Raw genomic sequence first — 22,893 nt, forward strand, 5'->3', positions numbered from 1 at the left:
CTTGTACTACTTGTGACTTTGCTTAACTGTGCAAAGTACATTTTCATATTTTGAGGAATAAATGAGACCAAGATTAAACACTCATGTACTTGTACTATTTGGGACTTTGCTTAACTCTGCAAGGACATTTTCATATTTAGAGGAATAAGTTAGATTTAATAAATGATAATATTTTACCATATGGAAGAATAATTTGAAGAAATAATAAATCACATCTATTCTTTCTTTATTATTAAATCTTTTTTCTAAATAAAATACTTTAGAAAATTTAATCTATTGGAATTAAAAGCCTGTTGGATCACCTGAATGAAAATTACCATGTTTCTGTGATGTTAAAAGTCACAACATTAACCTTTGGATTAACTAAAGAGTGCTGAAATCCATGTGGATTTCTTAGCACTGTCTATATAAATGTTTTAGATTCCCAATATGCCCCTTCAGAACAATCCAAGGAACAGCCTTCCAAAGCATTCTGAATCCTTATGCAGAGGATCTGAGAGTGAGCTTCTGTCACTTCCAGACAAACGGTTTTGATTTCTGGGGTATCCCTCCAAGCAGACCAAGTGTACATGCATATATAGCTTCATGATTTACAACATACAATGATTGACCAGAATCGACGGGAAAAACATGTGTGCCTAGAAAGTCTCCCCAATGCACAGGCTTGAGTTACTTCTTTTATACATGCATCTTATGCTTTCCTTTGAGGGTTTCATTAATGGTCCATGGCTCAAACCCCTGGCTACACTTGTCCAGGCCTTCCTTCAAGGTGGAACTAATTAGACCACGTCTAGTTACTGTTACTTCATTTGCATATTTTTTTCCTCATAAGAATTGCGTTATGATTACCATAAGGAAGGCAGGGTCGCTGCGCGGTTCTGACAATTCTCTTTGTTTTGTCTCTCTTTTCCCTTCAGGTCAAGCTGACCTGCATAATTTCTCCTGGGCTTACTCTCTGAAAGCTTTGATTCCTTTTCTCCTTCCCATATAATAGATTTCCCTTTCTTGTTCATATGTACAAATTAAATCAAAGTCTATAACAATAAGTTTCAGCCAGGTTGGAGAACTACTGATATAAATAGTAAAACCTTTAGGTTTAAAATCAAACCACAAACAAACAAAAAAGTCCTATAAATACTTCTAAATAATTTAGGGAACAGAATAACATAAACTTAACTATAATTATATGCCTGTGACACAAACATTTTGTTTTATGTTTCTTCCCAAGGTTTTATATACTTAGGATCTGTTACTATCACAACCACACTGCTACATCACACACTTTTAAGATGCATCTGAGAAAGCTTAGAATAGCCTAAAAACTCTTATCTCAGCTTCTTTGCTCTTTTCTTCCAACATATCCATGGCAGCATCCTTCACCTTGTTTCCATTTTTTTTTCTCATCATTCCTGTCTCTAACAATGCCACCATCCCTTTCTTCACCTAGACTAAGTCCTTGCTTCCATTAATGAATCACTGTTCTAGGTCCATTAGGAGGCTGGATGCTCTTCTGACCACAGCATCTCATCTTCTTTCCCCATGAGATTTTCTGTCACTAATATTATAAGTTGTTATAATGCTAAGCATGGCTCGATACAACACACCCACTTTGAAACTCTCTGCTTAACAGTGTTTGTGGAGTTGAGTTATGACTTCTTTCTAGCCAAAGAGAGACCAAGTTTGTTTTTCTGTGCATTCTAACAGGATTTTTATTCACTTCCTAGATCTTGTTACCCTAAGTACTATTCATGTTGAGTCATTGCCTATTGTTTCCTTCCTCCCCTTTTTACCACTTGCACAACATAATCTCTCTAAATCCTTCCTTCTTAGCACCAGCTCTAAAGTAATATCCAACAAGTATCCCTTGCCTTGTCTGAAAATCTTCCTAAGCCTGGTTTCATTAAAACTCACTGTGGGTTTGTGTTCTGCATCCCAAATAAGCTTCCTTCCAATTCTTTTCATGAAAAAACTCTCACTATGTCAATTGCTAAACATCTCTATATAATAAAAATGTGGAAGACCACATGTTGCTTCGTGAATTGACGAATGTAAAAATACAAATTGCCCACATGTTTCCCAAAGCCACTCATAGAATAATGTCCTACTGGAACACTGAATTTGAGAATGAAGTTATTCAATTGTGTAACTTTGGTGGTGGTTTGTCTATGCTGTTGCTTATATTATTATATGCTATAAAGCCAAGAAATTCCCATTACAAGAAATTTCAGGAGTGCAACATAAGACATATAAAGGGATGCTGGCAAACTATGCCTTCAAGACATTTCATTTCACTTCTATGGTTGACTCTTCAGAATTTTTTTAGTTGATCAGAGTAATATACTAAAGCAATCATGGTTTTCACTTTAAGAAAAAAAGAAATACTGTGCTACTGTCCCCAACCCTGAAGGTTAACTGAGAGCAGATGTGTGCTCCAGCATAGGAACCAGGAATACGTACCTTACAGACTTTGTATTCATGAAGCAGGAGAAGAAAATGGGATCCACGAAATTAAAGTCAGGCCATAGTCACAGGGAAAGGGAAAGAAACGTGCATTTATTGAGTACCTACTATGCGCCAGTGCTTACACATTAAATCCCACTTAATCCTTGGAAAAATATTGAGATATTATTAGCTTCCTTAATCCTCAGAGAGAAGCATTCCAGAGGGGATGCTGAAGGTGGGAGAGGAGGACACAGCCTAAGTTAGAAACTTGCTTTTCTTTCTCTGCTGCACGGACAGTATTTAAGCGCACAGGCTCTGAAATCAGGCCGTCTTTCGATACAGACTCTACCACCTAGAAGCCATGTGACTTTTACTGGTCCATGTGGGCATCAGCAACACTCCACACACCCTAAGGTAGATCTCTTTCCCTGAGAGGTTTCAATGTCTCATCTACCTGCAAAGGCTACCGGCAGCCTCAGATGCATATTATATGTATATATCTCCTCTGTTCCTGCTCGTGTTTGTTGTCCCATGGACTGCACTTTCAAAACACAGTTCAAAGTACTAAGAATTTCAAGACAGTGACAGCAGAGCATTAAACCAAGTAACAGGGACCTTCTGAACTCAGAGCCCCCTGCAACAGCACAGGTTGCATGCCCTGGCCCTCCTAGAGTTACTAATATTGGCTGGTCCTCATTAAAAAATAGCTGGGGAGCTTATTAAAAAAATATTTCCTGCAAGCCATGTGTGGCAGCTTACACTTATAATCCCAGTGACTTGAGAGGCAAAGGCAGGAGGATTGCTTGAGCCCAAGAGTTCAAGACCAGCCTGAGCAATATAGCAAGACCCCATCTCAAAACAAACCAAACAAATTTCCTGGATCTAGCTTCACAGATTCTCATACAGGTGGTGTAAGGCAGATTCTAGCATGTGTATTTTTGACACACTTCCTGAGTGAATGATTGTAGTGGACTTCCAGGTTTGGGAAACACCACCCTGGAGCAATTTCAAGTCCTTCAAATACTGTTCACCTTCTAGGTTGAATTGGCTCTGGTAGTCAACTACATTTCTTTCTCTTATCTGCTCCATCATTCACCAATGCAGCTGACACTGAGGGAAGGTCCAGAGTGGAAGAAGTAGAAGAAGAAAGAAAAGCAACCTGATGGACTCATCATGTGGGAATAGGGTGCTAATGGTCTGGTTGGCTCCCTGGTCTCCTTGTTGCCTCCTCCTGGTGTGTCCCCACTCCTGTGCTCTGGGACACGTCTGCAGGCAGGGGCACTTACAAACTGGAGCCAGCCTCTTTCCCCAGACTGCTCCTTTCCAAGGCTCCTCCCTCCAGGACTAATCGTGCCACTGTGCCTGGCTCTTCAAGCTAGATTCTGCAGAACCTCCCTCAACTCCTCCCTTTTCCTCAACTCTTCGTCCAAATCGATCTGTCCTTTCAAATTCTCCTTCCAAATCATGAACACATTCTTCCCTTTTATTTTCTGTACCTTCTGTCACTACCTTAATGTATTTAGACATTAATCTTTTATCTTCTGAGTCACTCGAGCAACCTTCCAATGAGGCTCTTTGTGTTCTGAGGCCACTGTGTTCTGTCTTCAACATTACTATGTGAGTCACCTAACGTCCAGATTTCTCATTCAAAACCCTCTCGTGGTTCCTGGGAGTCTCTGGTGAAATATTTAAATCATTCATTATAGCATACTAGGCCTTTAAAGATATAGTTTTTTTCTGCCTTTTCAGTTCCCTTTCCTGCCAGACTCTAAATGCCAACCAGGTCAGTTCCCTACAGTCCTTTAAGCAGCCCACGATCTTCTCTGCCCCTTCTGAGTCACTGCAACGTTATTCTCTCTACTTCAGGCAGCACACTCTAGCACCTGCCCTTTTCTCATCTATCTAACAAACTCTTGCTTGCCATTTTCTGGGTTAGCTCAGAAACCTACTCAAGACTCACCTGCTTGCATTTCCTAACCCTCCTCCCCAACCCATCTTAATGCCTCTCCCCACTGCCGCTTCTACTCAGCTCCCCATGGCGCTTGAAACAAACCTCCTGTCTCCTAACCAGGCTGCTGAGGGCCTGAGGATAATGTAGCTCCTGGCATGAAATATTATTTCAGTAACTGGAGGAAGAAGGAGAGAAAACAAGACAGAAAGGAAAGAAGGGTATGGCCCAAATAAATCTGCCCTCCTACCACCTTACAGCTTAGCCAAATACCATCCCCATTCCAGTAGCCTGGGCAATTTGAAAGACAACTCAGATCCCTGCTAGAATCTCCCAGAAAGATCCCCATTCACAATCCACAGAAAAAAAATCTCACAATTCCCCTTCCACAGCCGTCTCTCACAATTTCTTCTTTACCCCAACAGCAGCCTGAAAGACTGTCTCCTATCTCTAGTGATGGTTTTTATCTTGTCTGCCTTTCTAACTGCCTTCCTGAATCTGTTTTCTCCTGGGAGTTCTTTCCATTTTAAATGTACAACCTGGCTCACCTGCTGCAGCATTGCAAATGGAAAGAAATCACCAGAGAGAGAGGGAGAAGGAGAGAGACTTGCTATATGTTCCCAATGTACTTCGTCAATGGTCTGTCAGTGCAGTTGCCCTCAACAGTGGCTGCATCTTAGACTCACCTAGAGCGCTCTCAAAAATAACTCAGCTCAGGGTCTGTGGCAGACACTTTAGAAAAGCAAAGGCAGAGTTCAAGTATCTCAAAATAATATTTCTGTTGCCCACTTTCCAGTGGCTGGGAAAACCCATCTCCCCCTACACTCTCTGGAAATCTGCATCCCTGCAGATCTGAACAAACTAACACTAGAAGCCATGTCGGCAGGCAAACATCACCCTTGCAAGTGCAGAAAGGGGAGGCTGTTCATGCTAATATTATAACAAATTTTGTCCATGTCCAAGGACTGACTTCTGCTTTTTCCTTTATGTTAAACCTCTTATTTCTATGGGGTCCTTTTTTTTTAATTTAAAATTATTATTTTTTTTTCTAAAAAGAAATAATTTTAAATTTAAAAAAAAAGGACCCCATAGAAATAAGAGGTTTAACATAAAGGAAAAAGATGCTGGAAACTCAGACTTGTGGAGGGAGGGGAGGAAAGGGCATTTATTGAAACCTTAAAATTTGTATCCCCATAATATGCCGAAATAAAAATAAATAAATAAATAAAATTATTTCTTTTTAAAAATATATTAATAAAATTTATAAAATAATTTTAATTCTCTTTTATATTTATATTTTTTACTGAGATTAGAATGGGGTCCTTATATTCTTCTTCTAAGCAGAATCTTTGCCTCAGTTTCCTTCCCATAAGCCTCAATACTGAGGTCTTCTTTTACCCCACCCACAAACATACCTTTCAGAAACTGGGTGATATATTTGAGTCTCTGCTCCCTATGAACAGACCTCTTGCCCCACACCCACTGATTATCCCAGAACTTTCTAATCTCACCAAGCCTACTTCCAGGGCCTTCCCCTAGTGACTAATACTGGGTATCTCCCAACCACTTCCCTTTTCCCATGAGTCTACGCTCGCTGTTTCCTGAGTGCTCCGGGTCCTACAACTCACTGTGCTGCATGGAAGGCCCTGAAGTAATGAAGGGAGAGAGAAAAAAGGAAACACAGAAACAAACTCACATTTAGCTGGTCATGGGGCATGGTGATGAGCTTTTTGCAATAGAACACTGATAACATACTCTGAGCAACCACAGGAATAAATTGCTCTTTATGTGCTTCTCAAATCAGAGAGAACTTCAAAGCTGATGCTAGGTTATGCCAGCCTTTCAAATCTCATTGACTACCAGAGCAGTTTTACTCCATTGTAAAGTTCTCCTTATCGTAAAGGGCACACTGAATTTCACTCAGATAAAAAGGAGATTTTATTCCGATACAACTTTTCTGTCGCGCCCGCATCGCCAGCAAGGAAGACGCGGCAACCGGAGTTCTTCTGACAGTGCTTTAATGGGGTTCCCTTTAGACTTACATGATGCGGAAGACCCAGCCCGGCAGCGCGCAGGCTGCTATAAACCCCAGAAGCACAACCCCTAAGCTGGGATAGGCCGCTCAGCTGTCGAGCCACCAAAGCATTAGTCCATAGCAGGACCCTTCGTTTGCATTCTCGCGCCACAGGGCAACCGACAATTGCGCGTGCGCTGAACTTGTTAGCTGCTCTAGGCAAAGCCGGAAACAGGCGCCAACTTGTAAATGGCGTTGACACTGCGCCCCACACTTTTCGGTTGATCATTGATCATCCCCTGGGTTGACCAGAACGCTCATGGCTTCAAAGAAATAAACTCTTAGTACTTAGACAGCTCCAGGAGTTGTGAATAATAACAGCTGGTTGCACACATACCTGAGTGCCAACAAGAAGCCAAATGTCTATCTATCGTAACTTACCATGCTGATCCACACTGCAGAACCAGACAATAAAACGAAGCTGACCAGACTCCTGAATTTCCCCTTAGTGAGCATTCCCTATGTGTCTTCTCCTTTCAGGGCTGAATGGTGACGACTTCCTGGCAGTGGGCCTGCTCAATGGCAGTGTGGTTTATAGTTATAACCTGGGCTCTGGTACAGCAAGTGTCAGGAGTGAGCCCCTCGATCTGAGCCTTGGAATCCACACCGTCCGTCTGGGGAGGTTCTTCCAAATGGGCTGGCTGAAGGTAAAGAATCATTCCTTCATCTGCCCCACGAACCACTGAGCACTAGACTATTGTTGGATCCATGCTCAGGTGCAGAGGCAAATAGGCCAGGATGCCAATATCCACGAAGTTCACAGACTAGTGCACCAAATAGAGGAATAGAGACATGATTACGCTTAATGGTGTGAGAATAAGTGAGAGGGATTACTAACAGAGATAAGGGTGAGAGAGAAGGTTCAGGAGATGCTTCTCAGAAAAGGTGATGCTTGAGCATAACTTTAAATTTGAGTTGGGAGAAAGAACAGTGGCTAGTATGAGCTTAAGGAACGCAAGTAGTTTAGTGTGGTTTTCGGGTGGGGGGATTGAGGAGCAAGAGATGTGGTTAGAAGTAGACAAGGTTCTATATTATCAAAGGACTTTGGTGTCATGCTAAGAAGTTTAGGCTTTTATCCAAAGAGCCATGGAGAACTACTTAAGAAGGGTTGGGGGGTGGAGAGGTACCATGGTTGATTTCTATTTTTGATAAATGACTCTGATGGTTGTATTAAGAACTGACAGGAGAGGGGACAAGGCTAGACGGAGGAGGATCAGCAGGATGCCAGCTCCTAATCTTTGAAGAACTGTGATTTTGATTGAAATGCGAAACCATAACTGCTATATTAATATATCCATGGTAACAGAAACCAGCAGAGAAGCAGAGAATTGAGTGGTATTATGTTTTTTATTTCTTCAAAACTCAGGTCTTTATAAATTTTTCATGCCAAGTGTAATGGGAAATAACAAAAGAGTATCTTAACAGTTTACCCTGAGGAATTAATTCCTTTTTAAATAGGTTTTGAATTTTTTTTTCCTTTTGAAGGTAGATGATCATAAAAATAAATCCATCATCGCCCCAGGAAGACTGGTTGGTCTCAATGTCTTCAGTCAATTTTATGTAGGTGGTTACAGTGAATACACTCCAGACCTCTTACCAAGTGGAGCTGATTTTAAAAATGGTTTTCAAGGTAAGGCATGGACAGTTTTTATACTATACCTAATTATTTCAAATTTTGAGGGGAAAAAAATGCTCTTAAAGAGCATATTTCTAGTTCCCAAACCAGTTATAGGTCAAAATTGTTTCTAATTAGAATTGAACAAAGTTTGATTTTAATCAAAAGTATTCATTCATTATTTATTGATACCTTATTACGTATGTACTAGGTATTTAGGATGTTTCAATGAACAACAAGATTCTTGTTCTCGTGAGTTTACATTCTAGTTGAAGAGATGAGGGAACAGACAATAAACATTAAATATAATAAATAAGAAAAATATATCGCAGTATACTGTAATAAATTCAATAGGAAAAAAGTAAATGGAGAGTCTGATATGGGGAACCAGGAGTTTTGGTGATTTTTTTATATAGGGTGTTTTTTAATATGAGATGAGCAGGGTAGGCCCCATGGAGTCACAGAAAAAACTGAAACTCCATCTAACTTATGTACTTGATATAAAGGGCAAGAGACAGACAGCTGTCTACCCTTCCATACCACCAAGGTGTGGCCCACAGAGGGCACAGCAAGCCAAGAGGATTAAAGGCAGCATTGTCCTTGGGTGGACATTGTCCTTGGGTGAATGGATAATCATATTGCCATAGTCTATCTACCTGTATTTAAAAAAGGAACAAAGGCTCAGACCTTCCCTATAAAGCTGGTTCATACTGTAGTAGAACAAGGATAAGCTTTGAATTGTTGTAATAATTTAGTTGGTGAAATTTTTGGTGTGTCCAAGCCCCAGAGTGTTTGGTGAAAGGGCTGCTCATATGGCGTCCACAGCCACTCACCCAGGCCCAGCGTACTGTCCATCAGAAGTCAAGGAACAGGCTGGGCACAGTGGCTCACACCTGTAATTCCAGAATTTTGAGAGGCTGAGGTGGGAAGATCACTTGAGGCCAGGAGTTTGAGACCAGCCTGGGCAACATAGTGATACCCCATCTCTACAAAACAAATTTTTAAAAAATTAGCTGGGCATGGTGGTACACGTACCTGTAGTCCCAGCTACTCCAGAAGCTAATGCAAGAAGATCACTTGAGCCCAGGAGTTCAAAACTGCAGTGAGCTATAATCAGGCTACTGCACTCCAGCCTGGGCAACAGAGTGAGACCTTGTCTCTAGGGAAATAAAGAATTCAAGGAACAGAGACTCGGATCCCTGAGAGACAAGAGCTGCCATCAAACACTATATCAGGCCCTCGAGTCTTCTGCGTGCTTGGCAGCATCTTTTTCTCCACCTCGACTGACTTCTGCTTAAACACAAGTGCAGGAGGCCACGTACTGAAATATATGAAAGCAATACAACTAATCCAGCATAATGCAAGGTCAGGTTCTACCAAAATTACTTCATTTTACTAAGGCTCTCAAAGAAACTTCTTCTTTGAATATGTAATCAGTGATGATTCTCAGAAGGGTGTCTTGAAGAATGGTTTAAAGCCTCTTATGGCACTATGCTAAATGTAATAGAGAGCTCAACAGTGCTTTCACAGCGGGCAATAATCTGAAAAGGATTGTAAAGGCATAACAAATCAATGAATTTCTTAAAACATTATATTTAAGGAAAGGAATGGGTAAACTTACGAATGTTAAAGACATATATCTTCTACTCAATGAAGCAGAAACCCTGTAGGAGGGCGATCAAAACCTGCTGTAATTTCTCATAGACACAGTCCTCACATGAGTACATTGGATTGGATGATTCCTCTGTGTAACAGGCTAGTGTAGCATGAAGGATAAGAGCGTGGACTCTGGGACCCAGCTGCCAGGATAAATGTCCAAGCTCTGCCACCTACAGGCTTCGTGGCTGTGGCTAGTCACCTAACCTCCCCGTGCCTCACTGTGCCTTAGATATAAAATGGGATTAATACCAGTATTTCTCTTGCTATGTAATTCTAAGAGTGAGTTAATGGAGAGAGGACACAGATAAGTGCCTACCGTGTTTCCCCGAAAATAAGACCTACCCATAAAATAAGCCTTAGCAGGATTTCTAAGCATTTGCACAATATAAGCCCTAACCCGAAAATAAGACCTAGTGATGGGCGTGGCTACACAGCGTATCTGCACAACCCATGCATTTCGTGGCACAGTGGTAAAGAAGATGAGCAGCCCTTCTCATCTGCCCCATGAGAGTTCTGTTGCTTGACATGAGAGATCAGGGCCAATGGTTCTAAGGGAAATAGAGTCACAAGAAATTCAGGATGTATTTCAGGGTTTGGAGAGTTACAATGATGTTCCAGAAGAAGACGATTTAACTATACTTGAATAAATGTAGATTGTTGTGCTGTACTTAAAAAAAATAACACATCCCCTGAAAATAAGCCCTAGGGTGTCTTCTTGAGGAAAAATAAATAAAAGACCCTGTCTTATTTTCGGGGAAACACGGTAGTATAGAGCAAGTTCTATGCGTTAGCAAAGATGATGGTGCTGGAAGTGATAAAGGCACAGCTCCGGTCAGATGCTCACTTCTCTTCCTCTGCAACAGATGATGGTTAAGAGCACAGGCTCTGGAATCGATCTGTCTTCAGCTGCCACCTAGCAGCTATGTGAATTTCAGCCTGTTACTTTAACTCTCTGGGCCTCCATTTGCTCCTCTGTAAAATAAAAATACCTATTCCATAGGGTTCTTGTGGTTCATCAATTAAGTAAAATAATTATGTTAAAGACTTACCCCAGAAACCAGCATACCATAAACACTAAATAAATGTTAACTTTTACTATTACTCCACCTGCTGTCACAGGATTCAACATTTTCAAATTTGTTGAAGTCCAGTGCTTCCTCCTGGTTTATGTTGGTGTCGTTTTCTCCTTAAGTGTGGCAATGAGCCTGAGTTCAGCACAGACATAACTGGCCCTTCTCTGATAGAAAGGCTAGGATCACACACCCCTGGAAGCATGTCAGCTGCCATGGTTCTTAGGATATAAGTCTTGGGCAGGTCTTCTTGGTAATTACCTCTTTTTTTTTTTTGAGACAGAGTCTCGCTTTGTTGCCCAGGCTACAGTGAGTGCCATGGCGTTAGCCTAGCTCACAGCAACCTCAAACTCCTGGGCTCAAGCAATCCTTCTGCCTCAGCCTCCCCAGTAGCTGAGACTACAGGCATGCGCCACCATGCCCGGCTAATTTTTTCTATATATATTAGTTGGCCAATTAATTTCTTTCTATTTATAGTAGAGACGGGGTCTCGCTCTTGCTCAGGCTGGTTTCGAACTCCTGACCTCGAGCAATCCGCCTGCCTCGGCCTCCCAGAGTGCTAGGATTACAGGCGTGAGACACCGCGCCCGGCGGTAATTACCTCTTAATCCCCAGTCTTATGGAAAATCCAGGATCTTGGAAGCCCTAATTTTATCATCCATCTAATGGATCTTCTTTTGATGTCTGCCTTCCTTCCATTACAAACTAGTATTTGCTATTTATTGCAGATGATGGACAATTATTACCAACTTATCATAGCAACCAAATTGCAATGGTACCATAAACCCATGGTTTCCAAAAGCTTATTTCTACTTGTTCTAAAGAATAATACAGTATAACTTCTTAAAAGTATAGATTTCTGGACCTTACCACCAAACTACTTAATTGAAATCTCTACAGTAGAGTCTAAAAATTTTAGAAAAAGAAAATTATCTTTGCTTTGTTATGATTAATTAATATAGTGGCTTCTCTATTAATTCATCTCTATTAATTAATCATAAAGCAAAGAGAATTTTCTTAACTTAATAATTAGGGTAAAGATATCACATTTTTCTTTAGAGTAGCAGTTAAATCACATAATAAAAGATTATCTGATTTAGGCTTTGCATTTCTATAAACTCTCTTGATAAGTAAATCTAATCCAAAATTCCCAATCTAAAATACAAATCCTTACTGCTAATAAAGCCCATTTGTTTTTGTTCTGAAAATGGTTTATAATGAACCATTATTTTGTCTATAACCTTTAATGTTCATAAAGATATTGAGGTTAAATGGATTAAATAATGTACATATGCCAAGCAAGCAGTGGCTTACTGCTTTGCCTGCTCAAATAAGAGCAATTCTCTTCTCCTCTGCTCTCCAAAGTTGCATCTATTACAAATCTGCAGAGTTTGCAGATTGAGGTTCACAGATGGTGGTATTTGACTGACAAGAAAGGAAGGAAAGAAGAAAAAAAAGATATGGAGGAAGGGAAAAGAGGGAGGAGGGGGAAAAAGCAGTAAAATAAGTTAGGACACAAGTGATAATAAGCTGAATCCGTTCACTATACGGTCTGACAATGCTCTGTTGCCTATAATCTTGCTCCACAGTTAATTGTTCTAAAGGAAGTTACAGAAATGGAATGACTGAAGTCAAATATCTCAGGCTCACTACAAATGCCTTTTCACAATATACTTCTTTATTTATCTCTTTTACTATTGCTACTGTCTCCCTGATACTTGTTTGAATTCTTTGCACAATAGTTCTCAAAATGTGGTTCCTGGACCAGCAACATAAGCATCACTGGGGAATTTGTTAGAAATGTAAATTCTTACTGAACCAGAAATTCAGGGAATGGGGCCCAGTAATATGTATTTTTACTGATCCTTTCAGGTGATTCTGATGCAGCTAAAGTTTGAGAACTAGTTCCTCACTATTATCTTTGACTCCTCCCTCATTACCTAAGACATCAGAACACTATTGCCACACTGTTGCATCATGTCACTTTCCTGCTCAAAAACTCAATGAACATGTCACCAGCTCTAGAATAACTAAATTCTTTCCTTGGCATTCCAAAGCTGGTACATTTTGTCTATACTTACCTTGCCTCCACAAATTTTTTATTCCATCAGAAGTTACCTATATTATGCCCAGCATAGTGGCTCACACCTGTAATCCCAGTGACTTGGGAGGCTGAGGCAGGAGGATATATATATATATATATATATATATAGAGAGAGAGAGAGAGAGAGAGAGAGATTTATTATAAGGAATTGGCTCACACAATTATGGAGGCTGAGAAGTCCCAAGATCTGTAGTCAGCAGCCTGGATACCCAGGGAAGTGACATGTAGTTCTAGCCTAAGTCTGAAGCTCTGAGAACCAGGAGAGCCAATGGTATGAGTGCCAGTCTTCATAACTCAAAACCCAAGAAGAGCCAATGTTTAGTCCAAGTACAGAGACCAGAAAAGACCAATGTCCCAGCGAAAGCAATCAGGCAAAAGGAGTTCTCTCTTAGCTTTTTTTGTTCTATTCAGGTCTTCAATTAGTTGTATGAGAACCATCCACATTAGTGAGGGCAATCTACTTTACTCAGTTTATCAATTCAAATGTTAATCTCATCCAGAAACACCCCCCACCAACCTCCCCCCCAACACACTACACCCCAACCCACTCACAGAATAATGTTTGGCCAAACATCTGGACACCCTATGGCCTAGTGAAATTGACACACAAAATTAACCATCACTGTATCTAATCACTGCCTCTTTGTGTCTTCCCTATCTCAATTCCATGTGCCTTGAAAGTCAGCTTAAATCCCACCTCTTCAGTGAGATCCCACTCTCTGAGCCCTCAATGTGAGCTCTCTCTCTCTCTCTCTCTCTCTCTCTCTCTCTCTCTCCTCCCAAAGCCTCTAGAGCTCCAAGTCCTTTCCCACTTTGCATTTCACTACCTAGTATAATTATATGTCTAGAGAATGTATGTCTTAACTTCCTAAGAATTTAGTAAGCTTCTGGAGAAGAGGAGCTATAGTTTTGACTTATAACACATCTCCATAGCACCTGGAATGGTACTTTCGCATAATAAGAGCTTTGACAGAAGTTGTTACAACTAGACTCTTTCCCAGACTGCCTTGCTGCTGTGTATGACCATGTGACTGAGTTCTGGCCAATGAAATGCCAGCAGGTGTGACATTTGCTACTTCCAGGTCTTGCCTATGAAAACCCTCCATACAATCTTCCACTCTCTTTGCCAACCTATCCCAGCTCCAACCCTGGCCACTCTTTGGACTTTACATGAACAAGAAATAAATTTATAATGTTATAGCAACTAGTGGTCATTGATATGGGGGTTATTAAATATTTATTACTCAACTGAATACAGTGGGCATGCAATGGATTCAGATTCATTAACAACACTGTAAAAAAGATGTTATTCAATTTTAAAAAATATATAACACTCTACATTCAGTTTTTTGCTAGTTCGACTTTTTCTCTTTTTTTTTAATTGTATAGAATTTTTCAAATAAGAGCCCATATGGGAAAAAGTAATGAGTTTACTGCAATAGTTTTAAAAACTTAACTGTCTAATAAAAAAAAAAAGCTATCACTTATTTGACACCTCGCCAGTCTTACTTTCCAATATACACATGGCTGATCACTCCAAATTACAATAACTTTACCACAGGTAGGCTATATGTATTATATATTAAATGCCTGTTTCATTGTGCTACACTAAGTGGATTATGTTTTAATCTCCTATATTAATGACAATAAAATTATATAATATATACTCTACAATGTCTCCCCTGTAATCACCATAATTGCCTTTAAACTGCATGCTATGTTGACTGACATGAAGCATCTCTCAGTAAAATAAACACATTTAGTTATTTGTATTGACTAAATGTTTCTCTAAATGTAGCATTGCCACATTTTTAGCTAAAACCGTGTTTCAGCAGTTTCTTGTAATGAAAGCATTTTGTTTATCCATATGAAAGAGAAATAGTTTAAAATGAACACTTTCAAACATTAACATAGTCATTCAGCAAAGTATTTTTATGTGTGATTATAAAAAATATAAAAATCTAGTATTAACATCCCACAATTTTTGCTAAAATTAAATCTCCAATTTTATAAAGGAAATACGTTTCTGAGACAGTGTAATAGAGGGTGGGGTGGAATACAGGACCTACTACTTTCCAAGTGTTATACAAAGTAATTTATGTATCTTATCTTATTTATTCCTCCTAATCCATGGAGTAGTTATTTTTGTTCTCATTTAGGCTTTGGATCATCTAGCCACTATGTGGCAAAGATCCTATTTGAACCCAGACCCACCTGACTCCATCCCTGCTTATACTTTTGTTCCCTGAAGAGTGCATTTCCTTCTCTAAAAGGCATGGGAAACCCTGCTTTGTTAGTTGAGCTACTTGGTTATTCAGTATAAAGCAGCTAGGATTCATTCATTTCTTCAGTACAGTATTTCAGTAGTTTTTTTATGTAATAGCAGATGGCAATACTTGGAGAAAGAACAAAGATTAAACCTAAGGAGAAAAAAATCACTGTTCTCTCATAATGAGAAAATATCAATGCATGCTGAGAATGGTGCTTCTCAGTAAAAGTGCCAGTGAAAACTAGGTCAGAAAGTAAATTCTTGACTTTCCAAAACAGAACTCCCCTTTTTTTTTCACCATGAAGAATTATTCCATACTTTTAGCTTCTTAAAATGCTTTGGAAATAAAATCCCATCTAGCCTTTCTTTTATCATTTTAATGACTTTATTCGTGGTTGATGTCTCTATTGATTTGAAAGAACTTCATAAGCAAATTCTACGTAAGAGCTGAAGAAGAGGAGTAAAATTACAATACATTTCAGGACCCCAAGCCCTTCCATTTCAAATTCTTCACTGAACTACTCTTTTTGTTTATCTTGAGTTAGAAAAGATCTTTCTAGGTATACTTGCAAACGCAAAATCTCTGAAGGAAAAAAAAGATAATTGTAACAAATAAATATTATAAACTTCTTTACATAAAAAATATAAAAACACCACCATAAGCAATATTAAATGGCAGATATTAAACTGAGGAAAGTATTTACAATATACCATAAATAGCCAATATGTTCATTATATAAAGAGGTCTTCCAACTAAATATTTTTTAAAAAGTAGATAGAGGGGGAATAAAAAGTACATAGCAAGCAACTGAAAAGGAAAAATTACAAATGACCGATAAATTTATTAAAAGATTTTGAACTCCAGTTAAAACCACCAAGAGTATTATATCAGTTATCTCATGTAAAAATGAAATAGAATGATAATACCCTGCACTGTGGTGCCTGGGAAGAAGTGAGAATCTCAGTCTGCTGGGGCCAGTTGTACAAAGTATCTATGGGATATTCTTGGGCATACTTCCAAGCATCCATATCCTTTGTCCTAGTAATTCTACTCCTAGAAATGTGTACTAAGAAAATAATTAGAAAATGCACAAAGATATACATACAAGATAATTATTATAGCATTATTTCTAATAGCAAAAAAAATAAATGAGTCAATTGTCCAATAATTGAAGGTTGATTAACTTTGTTATGATATTAGAAAATATTTTTCCATCATTTAAAAATAGTTAATGCTACAAAAAAATAGTTAATGATGTTTATAATATGTTCAACTTTTTGGTATAATATTACATATTATATAGTTTAGTGTAATATTCCATTTTTATTGAAGAGAAAATACAACTAAGCATAGAAAAAAATACTATATGTGTTTATGTACACACATGCACATGCATACCCTCAGAGCAAAATGTTAATAGTTGTCTTCTCTGAAGTGATGATACTATGGATGATTTTTTTTTATTTTTCTCTCTGTGCTTTTATATGTTTTCTTAAAATTTACATGTGTTTATTTTGAAAAACTGTAACTTTAAAAATGAAAAAATAATTGTCTCCTTGTTTTATCTGCTTCTTCTGTTTGTTAATATAAAGTGGTTTTGCCTTTCTTCGAGGTTGTATTTTCACTATCCAAGTTCGTACTGAGAAGGACGGTCATTTCAGATGCCTGGGAAATCCTGAGGGCCATCCAAATGCTGGGCGCAGCATTGGCCAATGTGATGCTTCTCCTTGTAGTTTAATGAAATGTGGCAATGGTGGGACATGCGTAGAGAGTGGATCTACTGTTTAGTAAGTATGACATTATTGAGAAAGTAGCAGGCTAGTTGTGTTCTAATTGGTACTTTGGCATTCCACTTGCATAAACTAGCAACACAAACTGGCACTCATATTTTAAATGCTTTTATGTAAACTTGCTGGATTATGGGAAGACAGATGAAGGCAACTAGAAATAGGATCAGCACAGCATCTATGCTATCTTCTCAATTCTATTAAACAATGAAAATGAATCACTACATCTCATTCCAAGCATCATGGAAAATACAGATTAAATTCATAGTATTGAAAGAGTGGACAAAAATGTTAATCCTGCAAAGATTTACAAATTGGGATTTGCTTTCACATTTAGGTTTGAGCTACTTTAGAAAGGGCCTTCCCTAGGTGGGCAATAGTACAGCTACACAATTTGACTTCTGAACTACTTTAGTATGAAACTGAATGTGGACCTACTGAGTGAGAAGGAAAGAAAAAAAAAAGAATGTCATCGTATTTATAACTTCTTTTGTTGAGCATCTGCTCCATGCAAAAATATTATAGTGGATGAGGGCTCTGGGAATATCCCAAAGAAAGAGGAAGTAAGCACTCTGTCCTTCAATATCTTACACTCTACCTATTCATAAATTTATTATGCCTCATACATATTTAAGACAGCTAAAAAAGTGATTTGGCAAAATGTTTCCCACAGGACACATCAAAAGGTTCCATGCAACCAGGTGCGGTGGCTCACGCCTGTAATCCTAGCACTCTGGGAGGCCAAGGCAGGTGGATTGTTTGAGCTCAGGAGCTTGAGACCAGCCTGAGCAAGAGCGAGAGTCCATCTCTACTAAAAATAGAAAGAAATTAGCTGGACAACTAAAAACATATATACATAAAATTAGCTGGGCATGGTGTCACATGCCTATAGTCCCAGCTACCTGGGAGTCTGAGGCAGGAGGATCACTTGAGCCCAGGAGTTTGAGGTTGCTGTGAGCTAGGCTGATGCCACGGCACTCTAGCCCGGGCAACAGAGTGAGACTCTGTCTCAAAAAAAAAAAAAGAAGGTATCACACACTTCACCAGGAATGCTGGCTCATTGCATCAGAAGTTTCCTGGAGGACACAATCTCCCCCTGAAGAGGGTGTAGTTTTAAAAGCCATGAGTGAATCTCTTACACTCCCAGAACAATTCCCCTTCACCTCCTCACGTGAAAATGATCCAAAACAAAGATCAAACAACTGCTAATCACAGTTAAATTTTTGGAGGAAAAAAATGTTTAGTTTAATCAAGCCCATAGAGGTACTAACGGCAAAACCTGAGGCTTGAGATGCCATTATCGTACAGTAATATTTTTTTACCTTAGCTTTACCATTATGATTTCATCATTACTTCTCTACAATTTTTAATGAAACCTTTAGTTTGTTTTACAACTTATGCACTCTACTTTGCTCTACAACTAAGCTTAGTACTTTCTAAAGAAATGAGTTCATTCTTTAGGTGATACTACTAGGTATGTTTGTTATTTTTAAAGTGGAAATAAATAAATTGATAATAAATGTGATAATAAACGAAGACCCCGGAAAGAAGAAATAAGAACGCATATGAAGTTGAAGGTGGACACAGGGAATGCAGCACAACTCTCTGTTATTCTATATGGAACAAATAGCCTAACTGAACTTCAGAGCCACATTTAGTTTTTTTTAAATAAATTTAAAAATAACTGCTAATAATAATTTAAATAAGGTAACAAAAGTGTTAAATAGCTCTTTATCTACTGGTTGTAACCTGCTCATTTATTCTTAATTTTAAAAAGCAATGTTGGCATTATTATCAGTTGGCACATCATATTCCAAATTGGAAATAGCTTTTCTCATAACACAAACCCTAGGGATTTCATAAATTGCCGTGTGGGTGGAAAGGTGTTCTCAGAGTTAAACATGAGCGCCTTAATCTGAATAACAAATAGACTAAGCAGTAACATAAAATGGGAATGATACATCTGACAAGTTTCCTTACAGGATTCTAAAAACTTTCCTTATCAAAATTGTGCCAGTTTTGGGATCCTCTTATAGACCTAACCACAAAATATTTACTATAATAGTAAAGCAGTATAGAGCCAAAAGTAGCTCTTGTGATCATTGCATAATAACATTAATATTATGGATCTCTGAACTTAAAATAGATGAATTTTATGGTATATAAATTATACCTCAATAAAACTGTTCAAAAATGTTAAGGCTCCCATTCATAGACATTCAACTCCAATAGCAGCAGCAGTTCAAAGAATTTTATTCCTTTTGACAGTTTTCATAATTCTTCTCTAATCTCAATAAAAATCCCTTCTTTAAAGTAAAAAAAAAAAAGCGTGCTTTGTAAATATACTTTTCAATACCGTTTAAGAAATTTTCCTCCATCCTTATCCTAGTCCCAGGTTCTCATTTTATGTGGCTTTACACTTTTATTTTTCACCTAAAGCAGAGTAATATTAAATTGAATGTGTGGGTAATATTACAGACAGCTGAAAGCTAAAGTTCAACCTTTTCCTCAAAAATAACTAATACACATGATGAAATACTTGTTAAATGCTCAAAAGGCAAGACCCAACCTAGAAACATAAATTTCTTGATGCTCAGAATCAATTTTAAAAGCAAAATCTCAAAACTGATCTAAGTATCTGAATACTACACAGCCAAATGGTATAAATTAAAAAAAAAAAAAAAAACAGCAACTCAAAATGCTCCTTTCCATTCCTCAGAGCTGTGTGCTGGGAGACATTGTTTTGGTGCATGAGAGAAAGTTTTGCTCCAAGTAAGGACAGAGGTTGGGCTTTGGAAAGGCTCCCAGTACGTGCAGGGCTCTGGTAAAGTTCTGATAGCCTGCTCTCCTGCTCCAAGTCTATCAGCACACACAGATCCAGCTGTGTTCTCTGAAATTTCTCAAGTGAGAGTATTATAGGGCAGAGTTCATGTCAAGCTTTTATGCTCCTGGGAGGAGCTCTGATGCAACACAGAAACAGTAAACCATGTCTGTTGTTAGTCAGTAGCCAAGGTTAAAAAACAAACAGAAGTCTGTTTAGTTCTTAGTCTTTTCTTACTGCTTTGCTGAACTATGTAACTGTTTACCAACTAGTATCTTGTTCCCTAAACTGTCCTTACTGTAATCCAGGTTGAATGTTCCTAAAATTCTCTTTTTTTGTTATCACTTTTCTCCTCAAAATATTCCTTCATTTTCCATTGCCAACACAGCAAAATATAAATCCCTTAATCTGTGGTTAAGGTGTATCATGAATGTTGTCAATCTATCTAATCCTGCTATACTTTTTTCTCTGCATAGTCAAATTAATTGTATTTGTATTTGTACAGTTTTTCAAGAAACAACACCCTCCCTTACCAAGCTATCAGCTGTGTTTCCTGTGAAGCGATAGCCAGCCTGGTAACTCATTACTTTGTACCAGTATTCCTTCTTTCCTTCTCCCTCATTCTTGCTTACTTGATAGGATACCCTATACTTGGAATTGCCTTTGATGGCATAACCAAGCAGATTTAATTCAATTGATTTTAAAATGCAGCATTTTGACTATATGGTGGGTTATAGCCTATGGACCAAAAGAACCATAAAGACATTCTAAATTGTATCCTATATTGTATCCTAAATTGTATCCTATACTCTTTATGTTAGTGGTAACATTGGTATTGTTATTTTTGAAACTATAGATAAAAAATAGCCAAATAGGCCGGGCGCTGTGGCTCATGCCTGTAATCCTAGCTCTTGGGAGGCCGAGGCGGGCGGATTGCTCAAGGTCAGGAGTTCGAAACCAGCCTGAGCAAGAGCGAGACCCCGTCTCTACTATAAATAGAAAGATATTAATTGGCCAACTGATATATATATAAAAAAAAATTAGCCGGGCATGGTGGCGCATGCCTGTAGTCCCAGCTACTCGGGAGGCTGAGGCAGGAGGATCGCTTGAGCCCAGGAGTTTGAGGTTGCTGTGAGCTAGGCTGACGCCACGGCACTCACTCTAGCCTGGAAAACAAAGTGAGACTCTGTCTCAAAAAAAAAAAAAAATAGCCAAATAGCAATATAGATGATAGATAGATAGATATAAACCAAGTGGATTTATCACTAGAAACTAAAATTTTTGGCATAAGAGATATAGGTATACAATCAAAGAAATAAAAACCTTCTAGTTTTTAAGTTGAACTGGAAATCATGTATGAGTTCATGACAGTTTTTCTATTAAAATTTTTATTTCCTAGCTATGTACACTAAAAAGATCTAGAAATAGTAATGACACAGTATCGATGAATACCTTTAGTGCCAAAATTGTCATTTTCAAATACCATTTTCCACTAAATTGGAACCAAGACCTCTTGGAGAATTGGATGTTTAGCTCTAGGATGTATATGAGCCTGGATGTCTTTTTGTGTCTGAAAGAAAGAATGTTAACAAAGACTACTAGAGTCATTTCCGAAGACACACGAACCAATTTAAAAGGACTGCCACTGGTCAAAGATAAGGCAACTTCAAAATCACAGAGAGTAATGCCTGCAATGGAGTTAAACACGTCAATATAGGAAATACACATAGTTGTGATGATACTCCCCCTTTAAGGAATAAAATCTCATTACTTATAAAGGTTGCTAGAATACTACTCGTTATTCTGGAATTTGATTAAAGTAAAGATGGATTTGTTGAACTTTTCTTTCCTACAAAGATTGACTTTTAGAGTGTGGTATCCAACCTCCAGGTAACCCCCCAGTGATTCTTGCTTCCTAGTAGATTCTCCTTTCTGTAGTCCTTTCCTTCCTGAAATGGGGCTGACCTGTGTGAACAATAAGATATGCTCAAAATGACAATTTATGACTTCCCAAAGCAAGTCAAAATGTCATGGCAGCTTCTTCTTTTTTTAATAATTAAAGTATTAAATTATGCTTTGCACCAAACTGTTTTTAATAATGATCAGACTGTATTTTACATATCTCTTCTGGTAGTTGTATAGAAAATGAATTACAGGTGGCAAGCCAGCAAGCAGAGTGACCTATTATGAGGCTGTAATAATAATAAATGTTTACTGTTGCTTTAGGTCACTGAGTTTTGGGATAATTTATTATGCAGCAATAGAAAATTAATACTGGGCCAGGCACAGTGGCTCATGCTTGTAATCCTAGCACTCTGGGAGGCCAAGGCAGGATTGCTTGACAGTTCAGGAGGTCTCACTCCGCCTGAGCAAGAATGAGACCTTGTCTGTACTAAAAATAGAAAAATTTAGCCAGGCATGGTGGTGCACGCCTGTAGTCCCAGCTACTCCAGAGGATGAGGCAGGAGGATCCCTTGAACCCAGATGTTAGAGATTACAGAGAGCTATGACGATGCCATTGCACTCTAGCCAGGGCGACAGAGTGAGACTGTCTGAAAAAAAAAAATAAGGCAGAAAGAAAGAAAAGAAAAGAAAATTAATACTAACTAACCAGATAATTGATAAGAAGTAGTTCTTCATAGAACTTAGTAAGTGCCAGATAAATAGTAGACATGAGAAACATCACCATAGACATGTAAAACATAACCTTCAACAAAATAATGGCTGCTTGAACTATTAAGTGAAAGAGTGATATAAAACTATATATGGTTGGGTCAATCTAACACCACCTTAACCAACTGTTAGATCATAACATAACTAAGTGTAGAATAACCCAACATTGCATGACTCCTGATGTGATGCAGCTGGGACTCTACAACACCATCTATAAAACATTGAAAACCTGAACCTGAATCTAATTAAGCCTCTCTATCTATAAGTTTATGGAAAATAAAGCAAAATAAATGACATTATAAGGATATAAACAGCCAAATGCGTTATATGGAAAATTCTGCTGGACAAATAACACACAAAAAAATAGCATGGATGGAAAGAAATGTGGAGGCCCTCACAGCTGAAGAACAGAACTATGAGGAATGAGGCC

The 22,893-nt window shown here is 38.5% G+C and overlaps 1 protein-coding gene across 1 annotated transcript in view; it reads left to right on the top strand.

Annotated features, from left to right (window-relative positions):
- Positions 1-22,893, top strand: part of EYS (EGF-like photoreceptor maintenance factor) — a 1,642,296-nt gene that overhangs the window by 1,591,910 nt on the left and 27,493 nt on the right. Inside the window, 3 exon segments of the mRNA XM_020287130.2 lie at positions 6,945-7,111; positions 7,950-8,094; positions 16,795-16,969. Of these exon segments, the coding sequence (XP_020142719.2) occupies positions 6,945-7,111; positions 7,950-8,094; positions 16,795-16,969 (487 nt within the window).

This window comes from Microcebus murinus, chromosome 5 (assembly GCF_040939455.1).
Source record: "Microcebus murinus isolate Inina chromosome 5, M.murinus_Inina_mat1.0, whole genome shotgun sequence".
Taxonomy (NCBI): Eukaryota; Metazoa; Chordata; class Mammalia; order Primates; family Cheirogaleidae; genus Microcebus; species Microcebus murinus.